The 15,759-nt window shown below is 40.9% G+C and overlaps 1 protein-coding gene across 2 annotated transcripts; it reads left to right on the top strand.

The window, feature by feature from the left end:
- The first annotated feature begins 4,378 nt into the window (after nt 1-4,378).
- LOC119718910 (poly [ADP-ribose] polymerase 1-like) lies at nt 4,379-14,703 on the top strand. 2 transcript variants are annotated; one of them, XM_038188340.1, is made up of 8 exons: nt 4,380-4,780; nt 7,715-7,805; nt 9,449-9,612; nt 10,651-10,859; nt 11,485-11,568; nt 12,583-12,666; nt 13,116-13,197; nt 14,233-14,702. In XM_038188340.1, the coding sequence occupies exons 1-7, from the start codon at nt 4,655-4,657 to the stop codon at nt 13,189-13,191; spliced, it is 834 nt and encodes a 277-aa protein (XP_038044268.1). In that variant the 5' UTR covers nt 4,380-4,654; the 3' UTR covers nt 13,192-13,197; nt 14,233-14,702. The 2 variants fall into 2 exon arrangements, with proteins under 2 accessions (XP_038044269.1, XP_038044268.1); XM_038188341.1 differs by lacking the exon at nt 12,583-12,666 and having other exon boundaries at nt 4,379-4,780; nt 14,233-14,703.
- The last annotated feature ends 1,056 nt before the right edge of the window (nt 14,704-15,759 follow it).

The raw sequence follows: 15,759 nt of genomic DNA, 5'->3' as shown, positions 1-15,759 counted from the left end.
ATGAATTGCTATTTTTGGACGAGACAGGTTTTAGGGTCATGGTGTTTAAATGGTGATATTCTTTGAACGGATTGAGCAATTTCAGTCATTTTTTTCATCTAAAGTAGCTTATGAAATTGGCTTTCCAGTCGTTATTATTTTTGGTGCTACGTATTTTTTAAAATATGGAATATATTTTATTGGATTTGGGTTGCGCTTTTTTAGACTCACCCTGTATTTCGCCGTCGTAAACTTTCTTTTCTTTAGTGATTCGTTGTTGTGTTAGTTCATGGCAGTAAGCAAATGAGCAAACTTTTATCACAACTGTTTTCAAAGAGCAATTTGTTGGGTTCACTATTTCAAAAAAAAAACACCTAATGAACAGATTCTCGCTGAAACGACATCACGACAACAGCGCCCTCAGTTGTCCGGAAAAGTATGGAAAATTGTAAATTTTCTTTGTTGGCACCTGGTGACCAGTTTTAAAGTCACAATCATTAGAGTTTATGGGGACCAATGGTTAATAACCAAGAAAAATCTTTCTCTTTCTGAAAACATTCTCTTTCTGATGTGCACGTCTGTACTCTTTCTGCACGGTCTTAATTTTTTCCCGGTTAAAGGGAATGTGCATTATTGGCTTTTGCTGTAATTTTCAGAAAAATGAACTATTTGAGGGGTTAGTATAATAGATCAAATATTGTTGCACTGACATGGTCGAAGTTTAGTGTTCGTAAATGCTGGAAAAAGCAAGAAATACAAAAAAAGTTGAAATAGCTTGGTTCCCTGATTCCACTAAAGATGAACTGGATCATTTTATAGATACCGGGAAATTGTAAGGTAAGGGAACCAGTCTAGCTGGCCTGCACCCGTTCATGAACATGTAACCAAAAGGAAACAAAATTTGGACTAAAAAGAATGGTACATTTGGAGCAGTAGTTAAAAAATAGTTAGGTTTTTCCAACGGTGTCGGCCGACCATCACTGGAAATTTATACAAAAACACCACGTTTTCTTGAAAATGACTTCACACCAGGTGTCATAATTTTACAGGATGCTTTAGACTGTCAATTACCAACATCCTAGTAAGGTACTCGTAAATATTTGGTAGTTTTGTTTCAGTTCGATGTTTGCAAATGTTGTATATTCCCTTTAAACGTAGCAGAGGAATGAAGCAGCGAGTTGTTGTTTGGTGCTCACACGAGATGATCAAGGCTCTGCATTAATGCATAGTGCTCAGTTTCATTCCAAAGACATGGCAGCGACCGGCCTTCATGGATTAAGAAATACTCTAACATGTGAAGACAGTAACCAGTATTTTGTCATTCAGCGGTCTTTAAGAAGTAGAAACACTGAAGTGGACTTGGGTGTTACTTGGTGGTGTCGGGGGCATTTTGTTTAAACTTCAAGGAAAATGTTTTGTGAAAGAAAACACCATGTCTTTAAAACAACAGGAAAGCAATTATATTTCTCTTTTGATTTTTATTTTAATGACTTTGCGGAAGATCATCGTGCATTCGTATAGCTCGACTGGTGCATTGGGGTTTTTGTGTAGGCCTAGTATTTATTTGGATATTTTTAACGCTTTTTCCATTAACTTGTTTAATGTAAAAGGTCAATTAAATTTCCCGTCAGAGATAATAAAGTCAAATTGAATTCAATTGAATTGTCATTGGCCTGGTGGATAGCGAGAGGAGCTATAGGATACAAAGATCCCGTGTTCGAATACACGTCGTCGCTGCTCATTTTCATCGACTATTTTTCTTCTCTGAACTCATCGTTGAGAAAATGTAATTTTAAGGGAATAAAGAGAACGAGAACGTAAGCGTCTTGCAATCATTGGGGTCCGCTCATAAGTCCGACGCCTCATAGGTCCAACGCCTCATAAGGGCGTCGGACATAATGAGGCGTTGGACCATGAGGCATAAATTCCGCCTCTTATGTTCGACGCCGCATAAGTCCGACGCCTCATAGTTCCGCATTGCTTGGCTACGGTTTGCAATGCACCAATTTCACCTGTGCCTACGGAAGCGGCTAAAGCCTCTTCCCATAGAAACTTGTGTATCTGCTAGCAACAGCCAAATAATTCGACATCTAGTTTTGCCTGGAGACTCGATCGATCCTTGGCAATGACTGTTGGAAAGAGAACTGAGAAGGGATCAGCAACCGATCTGTAGTCCGGTCAATTTGACGTTTTTATTACAAAATAGAAACCATTCAAGCTTCAATCATCTTCAAATAAATGTACAAACAACATCAAAATTTGAGTTTTTTACCTGAACTATGGAAGGCGCCCTTTCTTCATTAGTCTGGTGACTTTCCTCGATGTACGTACATTGTAACAGCTAATGATCAGGATTTATGACCACATGCGACTGCAGCAGACGACGCACCGACGGTAACTTGGAAAAGTATCATTTCACGTGATACTGAGTTTATTTTTGCTGTCTAAACGTATTAAGAGTTAATTATATATTGAAAGCCGTATTGTGTGTGATTTGATTAATATTTAGGCCTTTGAATGGAATATTATCTTTCTTAATCAGAAATTCACACCGTTGCAAGGCCGGGCAGCTAGTAAAATGCATGTAAAGGCGCACGTAGCTATAGATGAATACACGAACTGCTTGCTTGTTAACAGACAATTTAACTGAGGTATGCCATTGATATAAAGTAGGGCAAGCGGCCGGGAAGCACGGGAAGATTCACTTATTAGTGTCAGGGCAGGCCAAAGTGTCCGTACTGAATTTCACTGCAAGAACTGCAATCCGATTTGTGTAAAGAAAGCTTTAATAAATGATGAGAGGGGATCAAGTGACTGCCGCGTGTTAAGTCTGCAGCGCTGATGTCAGTTCAATCCAGCACCTGGCCAGGGAGCTGCTTGGAGTAATCCGATGTGGCTGCATGATGGGATGCAACACACAGTGACAAAACAAGGCTTGGAGTGTTCCTCAGAATGTGCAGGCTTCGAATCAGAGGTAGCTGTTCCAATGTGACATTGCCTGATGAGGATGGACTGGAAGGATCAACTGACATTTGAACAAAATCGCGCAGAGCAACACGTCGCCAACACCTTAATTGAAGTTTACATATGTACACCCTATAATTTTAAATTATATGTAGAAAACTGAAATGATAGGCATCAACACTATGATTTTTTTTCTAAGGAGCAAACTTTTTAGGGTTTGTCCCCCCCCCCCCCCAAAAAAGAGACCAAACTTGGGAAGCAACGCAAGTTAAGAAGCAACGCTTTACATTTCATTCCTCTAAAAGATTTTTTCCTGAGGGGTAAACTTTGAAGTTTGCTCTCTTTTTTTCTTCTCTTTTTTTCGTTGTATAAACAACATTGCATACAAGTTAAACAGGTTGCAACAGTTAACATTTTATATCTCTAAAAGGTTTTTTCCCCTTTGGGCCAAGTTTTAATTTTCATTTCGTTTAAAGTTCTCCCCTGAGGAGAAAACTTTGCAGAGTTGTTCTTTTTCTCTTTTTGTTTTGCTGTACAAAACTGGGGAACAAGATAATAAATTGTAACATTTTTATTTGTATTGATTAATGTGAACGTTTGTAGAGCAAACTTTGAGAATTTTTTGGCAATAGAAACCATTCATTTTTGGGACCCACTTTTTGGGGCTATATAATTCTGTAGCCTCCCAAAAAAAATTTGTTCTGGATCCGCCCTTAAGTGTTTGAGGTTATAACAATTTCTAACAATTTTAGGTTGTGCCGATGACCTTAACTTCTCTACGAATTCTAGATTTCAGATTACCCACCCCCCAACAAACAAACTTTTTTTTAAAATAGATAGATTAATAACTAGAAGAAATAAGTAAGATTGATCCATGATCTCTATTTATTATAGGCCTATAGAGATCAATGACTGCACCCCATGTCAAAGTTATCAATGATTTACTGAGCCGCTATACTGGCGAAATTTAGTCAATTGGTGGCTAACAATTACGGAAGTAAAACAAAATCCAAATTCTTATTTAAAAATATAATAATTCCCTATGGTTTGCACGGCAACACTCCGCCGGCAAGGTAAAATCCCAGAGATTTCAGAAATATCGACATGAAAAAGCCGTCTGTTATGAATTAGTCGTGTTTCCCGACGTTTCCTGCGTGTTGTGAAAGGACGTCCTGACGGGCAACAGACGCGACAGCGTAAAACATGGCACCGTCCAAACGACAGTTTACGCGTTGAGGAGTTGCAAAAAATCAGTCAAGACAAGGCGAGTAAAAACACCTTTCCACTCCCTAGATTAAGTTAGATTTTCAGTATGTTAATCAGTGATTTTTTCTTCGTGTGTGTTAAAATAGATTCTATTGCAATTTGTTCTGGGTCAAGGCCTGTTTTGTCATAATTGACCGGACTGCTATTTATAGCGGGCTGATGAACTGCACACGTACACGTAGGCTAATCGACACAGGTTGAAGTTCACAGCGTAGTATTGTATACTACATGTACGTACTTGCTAGCGCTTTACAGCCAATATGACTTTGCCTTGTCGTGTTCATACATGTTTACCGGTGGCTGGCCGGGTTGGTACGAGTTTATGTGATATTAGTTGTGATATGAGTTGTTGCCCAATCACATTGTGAACACAGTGAAATTCGTCGTCGCGTCGTTACGTTCCGTTCGTCGGCATAAACACTGACATTTCTGAAATCAATTCGAAATGGCAGAGTCCGAACTTCCATTCGCTGCTAAGTATGCCAAGCATAACAGTTATACATGCAGAGCTCACGACTGCTGGGGTGGAACTGTGTACAAAGATGATCTCTGTATGTCTGTAACGGCGCAGGTGAGGGGAAACGATTTTCTTAAATTAACTAATTTTCTATCATAAGATGGAATTTTGCGTCGGGGTGATATTAATCAAATTAGGTTTTGCCCTTCATCGACGTTTAAATACTGTATACTCATTGTGTTACCTCCTGAGTGAAAGTTGGAAAAAGTCACTCGGGTGGGACTCGAACCCACAACCTCCTACATCATTCAGAATCGAACCAGCCAACCGATCCCGTTAGCTCGGTGGTCGAGTGGTAAGACATCTGCACTAGAAAGCAGGAGGTCGTGGGTTCGAGTCCCACCCGAGTGATTTTTTTCTCCAACTTTCACTCGGGAGGTAACACACCGAGTGTACAGTGTTTATACGTTGGTGAAGGGCAAAACCTAATTTGATAATTAATGTTCTGTTTAGGTTTAAGGTGTCCATGCCTGAGCGTGTGCACATCGCTCTTATCTAATTAGCCATGGAGGAATTGGAAAAAATGTTGCAACCTGACGCCACTTGTTTTGTTCATATATCATCTTAGAGAAGTTCATTTATTGCAAAAATAACGATAAGACATGAATCTGTTGGGAAATACTTTTCTTGGCTTTCCATAGGCGTCAGGTTGCAACTTGTTTCCTAGGAACTTCCATGTGTATCTTTAGATCTGTATCATAGTCGGCAAAGCATGGGGAACCATCACACCAACTTGAGAGAAGACAATGAGAAGAAATTAATCCACATAATGACCCAGGCGGGAATCGAACCCGGGTCACTGATAACTTTTATAGGCCAGACTTTTTTGTGCTAAGCAATTTTTGTGTGCTTTAGCAGCGCCGTAAAATTGGGACCAGCCGCAGCAGGCACGATACGTTTCAAATAAACTATTTCGCGAAATGGCGAATTCGCGGCACATAATTCGCATTTCGCACAAGCGGTTCGCGGCGCAGTCACACGTGAATTTGACGCCGAAAGGCAGAAGCATTGAAATCAAAACATTGCCGTCATGGCCCAAAAAATCGGAAGGAATTACCATTCCGGTCAGAGCATGCCAAAAGCTAGTCTGAGTATCACCCGTTATCTACGGAGCCATCTCCTGTCTAACGTCTGATATGTCAAAGCATGCAGATTTATGCAAGCCGCGCGCCAGCCAATCGGAGTCGACTTTACTAAATCGTGACGTCTTTTCATCCCAAAATCAGGACTAACGCTGTGATTCGTCAATTTGAATGCAGCGTTTTGTAACACAACAATAGCCGGGAGCGCATTCGTGTAACATCATACCGAGCCCCGCGCGCCATGACGTTGTTTTTTTTAATCCATGTCTATGACGCGAAACGGGGGAATGGCCGAAGACCGATAGACCTATAGAAAGCGCCTGCTGATTGGTCAAAATCTAGGAAGTCAAGATGCGGGGTCTTGCCTAATTAATCAGCAAATCTGTTCGCGCACAATACTAGCCAAAAGCAACAGAACCGTGTCAAATCCCACGGTCGACACGACAGGCATGTCATCATGGTCGACCGGTCATCGTGGTGCACAGGACGTGCACTTTAACTTAATATTCTCCCAAGTCCCAACTATTAACTTATTAATTTGTCGGTGATCTTCAGACCAATTCACTTTTACTGGACTCCTCAATGAACATTCTGTGCAAATCTTGTGAAAGTCAGAAAACATTCAGGCCCATGCCAAACGACAAGTAGGCCGTGGGCGAAAGCCTGTAACGTGCAATCTCGTCTTTACTTTGCAACTTAATTTCTCAGTAAAAATGTACAATGTGCACCACATCGTTTGCACAAATTAGAAATAAAGGGGAATGTTACCCAACTTTCGAACACCGTAACCATCGGACCACAGCACCCCACAGCGTACCAGCCTCGCCTCCATCATCCATGGGCACGTGCACCGTTCCTTCATCAACCCCTGTCCATGGGGAATACGTAAATGGCGCTGACTGGCTATTCAGCGCAATGAAAAGGCATTACGCAGTCTCTAAAATAAAACATTGTACGTTGCTTGCAAATCATGTATTCTGGGTAAAGAAATGGAGGAAAAATTGAGTCACTTATTCACTTGAAACTGACTGGTGATTTACTTGTGATTGATTTGTGCTGAATAAGGACGACAGAGGTAAGTGTAAAAAATCTTCATAAGGCCAAAAAATAGTCGGTCTCTGGTCAGCGCGCGCGTCGATTTTAATCATGCGCGTCAATCTTTTTGTTTTCCAAATTTTCCGCGGTAGCTACAACAGCGATCTCTATGAGCTCCGTGCACTACCTAAAGAGGGCGCCCTTTTACATAGCAACGACGTCCCATGGGTGGGACATTTCGCTGGTTGACGTGCACTGTTCCTTGTGTGTGACACACGTACACCAGGGGATTTGTACTATGTACGCGCAGTGGCCGCGCTTCGCAGCAAATGAATTGCAGTCAAGATGGCGTCGTTCGGTCACCCCCTTCTGTACTCTGTTTGCCGGTGAGGGGTACTTGTGAACGGAGCGGATTGCCGCACCACCTCACAGTTTTGTACTAAGGAGCACCAAGGAATAAGGAAATTGCACAAAGACAATTGATGGAGGGCACCAAGGCAAATGATGGAGGACACCAATGTAGGCCTATATGAGGACACAAACAAGCAAAATAGTACCCACCTTGTCTGTACAATCCAAGCTTGAAAAAAAAAAGCCGACCCAAAAACAATACTATTTTTGACCAAAAAAGGGAAAATAATGAGAAAAGATGTCGTCATAAGGCTAATTATGTAGCTTACATCCAGATTCAGATTCAATACTATCGAATTAGAAAAGTTTCAATTGACATCAGAAAGTTAAGACAAACCTCAACTTCTAGACCTGATGCGGAATCAGCCCATGGCCTAAAGGGGGCAGGAGTCCGGAAAAAAATTTGTCAGGAAATTGGACATCATGATACTTTTTTGTTTTCTTTTTAATAAATTTGTAGTATCCATTGGGAGGCGTGGGGCCCAACTGGTATCACTTTGACTGTTTCTGGAAGGTGGTGGAAGGCGAGGTGAAATCTACTGATGATATAGGTAAGACCTATATGGTAGACTTGGCCCAATTCCGGGTTGCGCTCAGTCTGTGCCTATATAGTAAATCCACGCATAGCGCATGGTCTGTACAGAGTAACGCCCGCCCTCATGCGTCGAACCTGGACCATCATTTCAAAAACGTGCATGTACCACAGACATATAAACGTGTATGTCTGTGGCAGTGTCATTTTCATGTGATGCAGCAACCCAGACTTGGTCAATCTGCCAAGCGTACGCGCTCGCGTTTTTCAGCATAGGTTCCACGTTTATCTGTGATTTGTAAACAGTCTATAGACATTAATTTTCGTTGTGATTGGCTTCTACCCATATATAGTTATTTTACAGGGTGAGTCAAAAAAAAATAATGACTGGAAAGCTAATTTCAAAAGCTACATTTAGATAAAAAAAATTTACTGAAATTGCTCAATCTGTTCAGAGAATATCACCATTTAAACGCAATGACACTAAAACCTGTCTCGTCCAAAAAAAATCGATTTATTATGTGTTTTTACTGTTTGATTCAACAAAGAAAATGATACAGAATACTTGTTTCAACAACTGTCACCAACTGTAGCACACAATATTTTGATTAACAACCCTGGTAAGGCAAAGAGTATGATTAATAAAATCTACTTTTTTAAAAGACGGGCCTTCAAAAGGACTTTGTTGCATACTGTTAACGTTTAAACTAAGATTTCATCGCTGTTGATGTTTGAAGACAATTGTTTCGACGATTGTTGAATTCGCATTTTTTGGACGAGACAGGTTTTAGGGTCATTTTGTTTAAATGGTAATTTTTTTAACGGATTGACCAATTTCCGTAATTTTTCATCCAAAAGTAGCTTATGAAATTGGCTTTCCAGTCATTATTATTTTTGGTGCTACATATTTTTTTAATTTGAAATGTTATTTTTGGGGTTTGGGTTCCGATTTTTTGGACTCACCCTGTATAACTGTCAAGGTCTTTTACCTGAAGTATGGGAACAATGAACCGCCGTCTACAAAATAATTACTGTTGACGAAAAATTGGCACCTGACAATAAAGCGATTAAATTTTTCCATAAAATAACATCACAGGCGTGTGTGTACGTGCATAGCGTTTCATTTTCTAAAACTCAAACCAGTAAAAACCTATTGGAGTAATCGCTTCATCATGATCGAATATTCGAATATTCGGTATATCCTGGACAGCCCTACTTAAGTCCAATTTGTACACAACAGAAACAAACTACCTTATCATGTATAAACCAGTTCTTCCATGAAGAGGACATTTCAAATCGCAGCTCAATGCATCATTTTTTTTCTTTTTGGACACATCTCGGGTTTGATGCAGGGTTGAAAACAAACACATTTCACACTTCAGAATGTTCAACCCTGCACCAACCCTGAGATTGATTTCACCCCGGTTTGAACACAACCCTGCTCCACACCAGCAGTAAACCACACCAGTAGTAAACCGAGCAAAATAAGCTCGGTTTGCACGAAACAAATGTGAAACATGCAGGGTTGAAAAAAATCAACCCGGGGCGGCCACTGCGTGGCACTGGAATTTTCAAGGGATGAGTTCAACCTGGGTTGAGAGGCTCTCGTGTGGAAGGCCTTAATGTGCTCTAACCAAATTGTTTATTGCTATTTGCCTGTAGCCAACTTTGACGACCTGCGCTTGGATGATCAGGAGAAGATCAGAGGTTGTATCAGTACCGGCGGGACCACAAAGAACAAAGTAACCTTTCTACGAGCCTTTAACGTGGAGTACGCCAGGTCCAACAGAAGCAGCTGTCGTGTATGTTGTAAGAAAATTGACAAGGTAATTACTGAATACTGATGTGTCCATTGAATCTTTAGTCTGGTACGTTGTCATGCTAGTACAGGTTTGCCTCGGCAGAATTAAAGAAATGCTTGCAGATTTGTAGGTTGTGGATGCCCACAAAAGTGACCAGTTAGAAAGAAACCTTACTTTGAATTAGTGTCTGTTCGTATTTTGTTATTTATTTTATTAATTTATTTGTTTTGTTGTTGGTGCAGAACAATTACATTAACTACTGGTATGCCGATATGTCTCTTGTTGTTTCACAGTCTGAAATTGTCATGGTTTTTATCAACCCCCAGCTATCCTTGCACGTGCAAACTCAATCTTTTCATTAACCAGTTTGTGCCGGATGACGTGTATGCCTGCAAAGGCTTTTTGGTATTCGGAACGGATGACGGATAAACACGCAGGGGGAGAGGACGGAAATAGAGGATGAGGGTTTCAACCCGGTTAGCATTAGGTCGAGTGAAAAGTATTCCCACGCCTTGTTCCGTTCTTGTCAAAATAATCCCGGTGCAAACTGGTTATAAGAATTCACTGCCAAAAATTCTGATGGAGACACGCTCGCAGGGGTGGTTGTACACGTTTTGATTGCTGTCAAATGGGTGATGTGCCCTGCTAGCTGTGTCAAATGCATGTAGTTAAAACATATACAAGAGGCTTGTTATTTTTGGTTTGTACGTGTATCCTACCAACATTGCAATGGTTTTATCAGTTATGCCTTGTAGTATGCTTCTGTTTTGTTGCTTGCTTTCCTGAATTAACCTAACTCCCACGTGTCTTTTACTAAGTACTTGACCAAGTCTGCCAAAATCCATCACTTACCCTGCTTCACATAATGCTTATGGACTAAAGCCGCTTCTTAAATCTACCACAACACCACCATTATTACAGGTGTATTTTGATGGACTTGGTACTCATGGCTTTCTTACCAAAATCCCCGAAATGGGGGGAATGGATTTTGATGGACTTCGGAAGGTAATAAGGTTAAAGGAGTCGAGACTTGACTATCGTCAATTTGCAATCATATTTCAGGATAAGGTACGCGTCGGTTTTAATTGGTATGGTATAACGCCCGGAGGTGAACCCTGTAGTAATGTTCTGTGGTACCATCCAGACTGCTTTCTCGTGCCGGGAGTCCTTGCTGAGGTTGGGTGGAAGGACGCATATTCTGTCGAAATGATCCTCGGATTCGAGCAGCTGCAGCCGAAAGATCGGAAAACTTTGACAGAGAAGTTTCAAGCGTACGTCATTATATGCAGCAGTTTTGAGATTTAGATTGAAAAAGGACTGTGGGCTCCGTGTATAACTTTATACTCGGTGGTTTTATGTAAGGGCTTAGCCAGCAGGGGTGGGGGAGGGGGGGGGGGGTTAAGGGGAGTGTTTACCCCCCCCCCCCCAATATTTTGCAAAGACTGCCCTTTTTCCATTCAAATGCCCTTTTTTGACCACTGCTTACCCCCCTCTATATTTTTTTTAAAGAGTGCCCTTTTTTAAGAAGTGCCCTTTTAAAAAAGAAGTGGTGCCCTTTTTATGCTACATGTCCTTCCGGGTGCCTTTTTTTTAATTTCACGCCTGTAACGCCTTGAAAAGCACAATATAATGTCTGTTAGTGTGCATAATGTATGTTAGTGTGCCCCCTCCCCGGAGGCCAAGTGTCCGGAGGGAAAAAAACTTGTCTACATTTCACCACAGATGATGTGCAAGTGCCCTTTTAAAAATCCCCCTCCATAAACGACCGTGCTACGCCACTGTAATGTTACAAAGAACAGCAACAACAACTGTGCCATAGATGTCAAATTTTACCGCGTTTAGATATGTCTGAAATGTCACTGTTCTTAAGATGAAGTTTTTTTATGATTCATACAGGAAACAAAAGGCTAAAGAATCAGTTGGTGAACCTGATGCTACAAAAAGCCCAAAGGAGTCGACGAGGAAAAAGAAAAGCTCAAGGTGAGTTTGGTTACAGATGAACACTAACCACATGCAGATGAGTTCAGACAAAATACATAGGCCATCGGCTTGAGGATTTGGTCGGTATCAAATGAGGGGAATAATGCTCGTTGTGATTTTTGGCAATGTATTTACCTCTGCGGTTGGAAAATAAGGTGAAAGCATTGAAGCGGTGGCAGCTTTTTGGGTGCTATCACTTTAAAAAAAAATGGCGGCCAAAACATGCTTATACCATATACAGATAATCCGGTAAGAAATATATTGACGGCCACTTTGAAAACATTGTTTTTATGATGATGACACCCAAGAAACTACCACCGCTCGCACTGCAAATTAAGGTATCACACATTTCCCAAATCTAGATGTGCATATACCTTGCCAAAAATCGCTACGATTGCTCCTTTTGATCATTATTTTGATGCCGGTGGCCCGGTCTTTGGACCGAAGCTGATAGCATAGTACTTCTGATTGCAATGTACCAATTGTTGCCACTTGTTGCTCAATGCTAGCCAAAAAAAAGCTCATATAACATTCGTAAAACATCACTTCAGCTTTAGTTTTATTCGTTTCATTGAATTTTGAGAAATGCTTCATGCTTCGCACTGGATAAGGTGTTCACATGCTTTTTTTTAGCGGTATTCTTAACGGATGACGGATAAACACGCTACGATCGAGGCCGGAAATATCTGTCAGCGATCCGCTCGCAGCGAGCAAAGCCGGAAATATAAGTGTGTATGCCTGAGGGTGATGGCTTCAACCCGCCTGGCTTGAGGTCGAGTGATAAATAATCCCGCGCTCCGTTCCGTTCTTGTCAAAATAATCCTGGCGCGAACTGATTAAAGGAAACTATTCTGACTTTTCTCTACATTGAATATAAGTTGCTCTCTCCAATTCAAGTTTTACCGCGTTTAAAAATGTCTAAATTATCCCTGTTTTCAAGATTCAATTCAATGTCAATTTATTTATTCTCATCATGTTAAAACAAGATGAACATTTTTTTTTCTGATTCATCAGGAAACAAAAGGCCAAAGAATCAGTTGATGAACCTGATGCTAAAAAAAGCCCAAAGGAGTCGACGAGAAAAAAGAAAAGCTCAAGGTGAGTTTGGTCACAAATTACCACTAACCACATGCAGATAAGTTCAGACGAAATTAACAGTGTAGGCCATCAGCTTGGGGGTTTGGTCGGTATCAAATTAGGGGAATAATGACCGTTGTGATTTTGGCACGTAAACGGATGACGGCTAAACACGCAACGATCGAGGCCGGAAATATCTGCCAGCGACCTGCTTGCAGCGAACGAAGCATGCCCGGCCGATGGTGATGGCTTCAACCATCTTGGCTTGAGGTGGAGTAAAAAATAATCCTGCGCTTCATTCCGTTCTTGTCAAAATAATCCCGGCGTGAACTGATTTATGGAAACTATTCTTTAGTAGTTTTCTCTACATTAACTAAAGTTGCTTTCTCCATTTCAAGTTTTACCATGTATTCAAATGTTTAAAATGTCACTGTTCCTGAGATGAAGTTTTTTTTATGATTCATATGCAGCAAGCGAAAGGCCAAAAAATCAATTGATGAACCTAATGCTAAAAAAACCAAAGCGGTCGACGAGGAAAAAGAATAGCTCTAGGTGAGTTTGGTTACAGATGACCACTAACCACATGCAGATAAGTTCAGACGAATATAACAGTATAGGCCATCAGCTTGGGGGTTTGGTCGGTATCAAATGAGAGAAAAATGCTCGTTGTGATTTTTGGCAATGTACCGTATGCACCTCTGTAGTTGAAAAATATGTGAATTAATATTGCAGCGGTAGCAGCTTTTTTGGGTGCTATCTTTTAGAAAAAAAATGGCGGCCAAAACATGCTTATACCACATACAAATAATCCTCTAAGAAACATATTGACGGCCATTTTGAAAAAAAGTAATTAAAAGCACATTTTTCAACTCTAGATGTGCATACCTTGCCAAAAATGGCAACGAGTATTGCTCCTTACGTTCATTTTATACCCATGGCCCGGTCTTTGGACCGAAGCTGATAGCATAGTACTTCTGATTGAAATGTACCAGAACAAACATCAGTGTGCAAAACTTCTCCTAAAGCTTTCCAAAATTATTAAAGTTTTTTTTATCACCAAACAATATTGACTGTCAAAGTTTAATTGATAATCTGGCCGCTTCTTGCTGGCACTGGTGTTTAGCGTGGCCAACTATTCACTGAGCAGTGTTTGGCATTTGAAGAATCTGAACATCGAAGCAATGGCTCATCAAAGTACTCCAAAAGATGTTTTTTCGTCCAAAATTAAACAAATCGAACTTCTCAGAAGGTTAAATTTTCTGATCCTCTTTCTGTTACGATATTCAAAAGTACACTGGGTATGTTCCTATAAAAATGTCGCCCGATCACCCTGCGTTTGTAACTCAACAAACGCAAATCTCTAGTTTTCATTGATCTTTTCAACGAAGAAAAACTCTAATTCAGGGGATAATTCGATTCAGTTAAGTGCGTATTAAGGGTGGAAGGGATGTTTCCGAATTCTTTCTTTTGTTAACATTATATGAATTTGGAATGTTCAACACAAATTTGCAATTGAATGTAATCATGCAGTAAATCCAAGATTAAGATTGATTTCGATCTTCTTAATCGCGTTGCTTTGACCGCCAGGTACTGTGATGATGAACTGAATGGTGTCGCCGAAGACTCCAAAACAAACCTGGCCTTGATGAAGTTCAAGAGCGACTCCGTGTTCAACTACAAAGGATTCGATATCGAGTATCGTTGTGAATAAATCCACCACATCAGACAAAACTTGACTGACAGTAACGAGCGTTGATTCTGGTGTAAAATTCGATTGAGAGAAACAGATACCCTAGATAGGGAAGAATTAGGCTTTTAGTTTAGTGTCTAGTTGCTTTCGTTAATGTGCGTAGGGTTAATTAAGCACGCTTATAATTATGGTCGAAGACTATGCAAGCCTTTTAAAGAAAATGCTAGATAACTTCGTGAGTTTTAATAGAACAATGTATTGGAACATTAAGGGCAAACTAATTGTTTTTTGTTAGTGGAAGCGAATCTCGACCCATTTTCTTCAATCCTATACTGTTGCAGCAGATCTGCAATGCTTAAAGAAGTTGTGGAATGCTCGAAGACATTTCCGTCATTTTTCGGGTATATGTAGCCTAAGGTGTGATGAAATAAAAACGACTATTGTTTCTGTCATGAAATGAGTACAAAAGTACTTTTGAGAGCTGTTTTTCAGGTCCAGTTTCGACCCGAACGTGCAACTGTGTAAAAGTCGTCGTTGCGGGCAGCAAACAAAACACAGTAAATCGAGACGTAATAGGCCGTGTCCGAAACGGGCTTCCAGAGCTACGGCTACGTCTATTGTCAGCGCGTCTCCGCGTATTTCTAATGGAGCGAAGACCTAGACCTAGCTCTAGACAACAGATTCGGATGCAGCCATAAACAGGACTCGTGTATGCTACTGTGCATCGGGAGTCCTGTTTATTACGTCACGATTTACTGTGTTTTGTTTGCTGCCCGCAACGACGACTTTTACACAGTTGCACGTTTGGGTCGAAACTGGACCTGAAAAACAGCTCTCAAAAGTACCTTTTGTACTCATTTCATGACATAAACAATAGTGGTTTTTATTTCATCACACCTTAGGCTACATATACCCGAAAAATGACGGAAATGTCATGCATGAATTTGAGGTTTGTCAACAAAGAGGTTTGTCAACACTACACGCGGAAAGTCGGGTACGCTTCGAAGTGCGCCACGTTAGGGAACACGACTATACTGTGGAATCGTGGTGGATCGTCGCGTCTTGGGTGACATGAGCATGGTTGAGATTATTTTGCGTCGGGATGCCGCTTGTTTCAAGAGAATCACACGATTTCTCAGTTTTGGACTTGAGCATTATTTTTCTGCTTGATGCCGACGGTTCCGTAGCACCGGCGGCGGAACCGGGGGGGCAGAGGGGGCAGTTGCCCCCCCCCCCCCACTTTTGAATAGGTAGCTATTTTGCCCCCCCCCCCCCCCACTTTTTACCACGAGCGATTTTTAAAAACGAGGTTAATTAAAATGATACAAGAGGTAAAAAAGATTTTTGAACACGTGTCTCATTCACAGGGCCCTATTAATAGTATTATGTACTACAATGTATCTTTTGCTCAGAAAATATTGGTT

This window comes from Patiria miniata, unplaced genomic scaffold, assembly GCF_015706575.1.
Source record: "Patiria miniata isolate m_02_andy unplaced genomic scaffold, ASM1570657v1 HiC_scaffold_7, whole genome shotgun sequence".
In the NCBI taxonomy this organism is placed as follows: domain Eukaryota; kingdom Metazoa; phylum Echinodermata; class Asteroidea; order Valvatida; family Asterinidae; genus Patiria; species Patiria miniata.
Note: the sequence above shows the minus strand (reverse complement) of the source record. Positions and strands in the feature narration are given on the sequence as shown.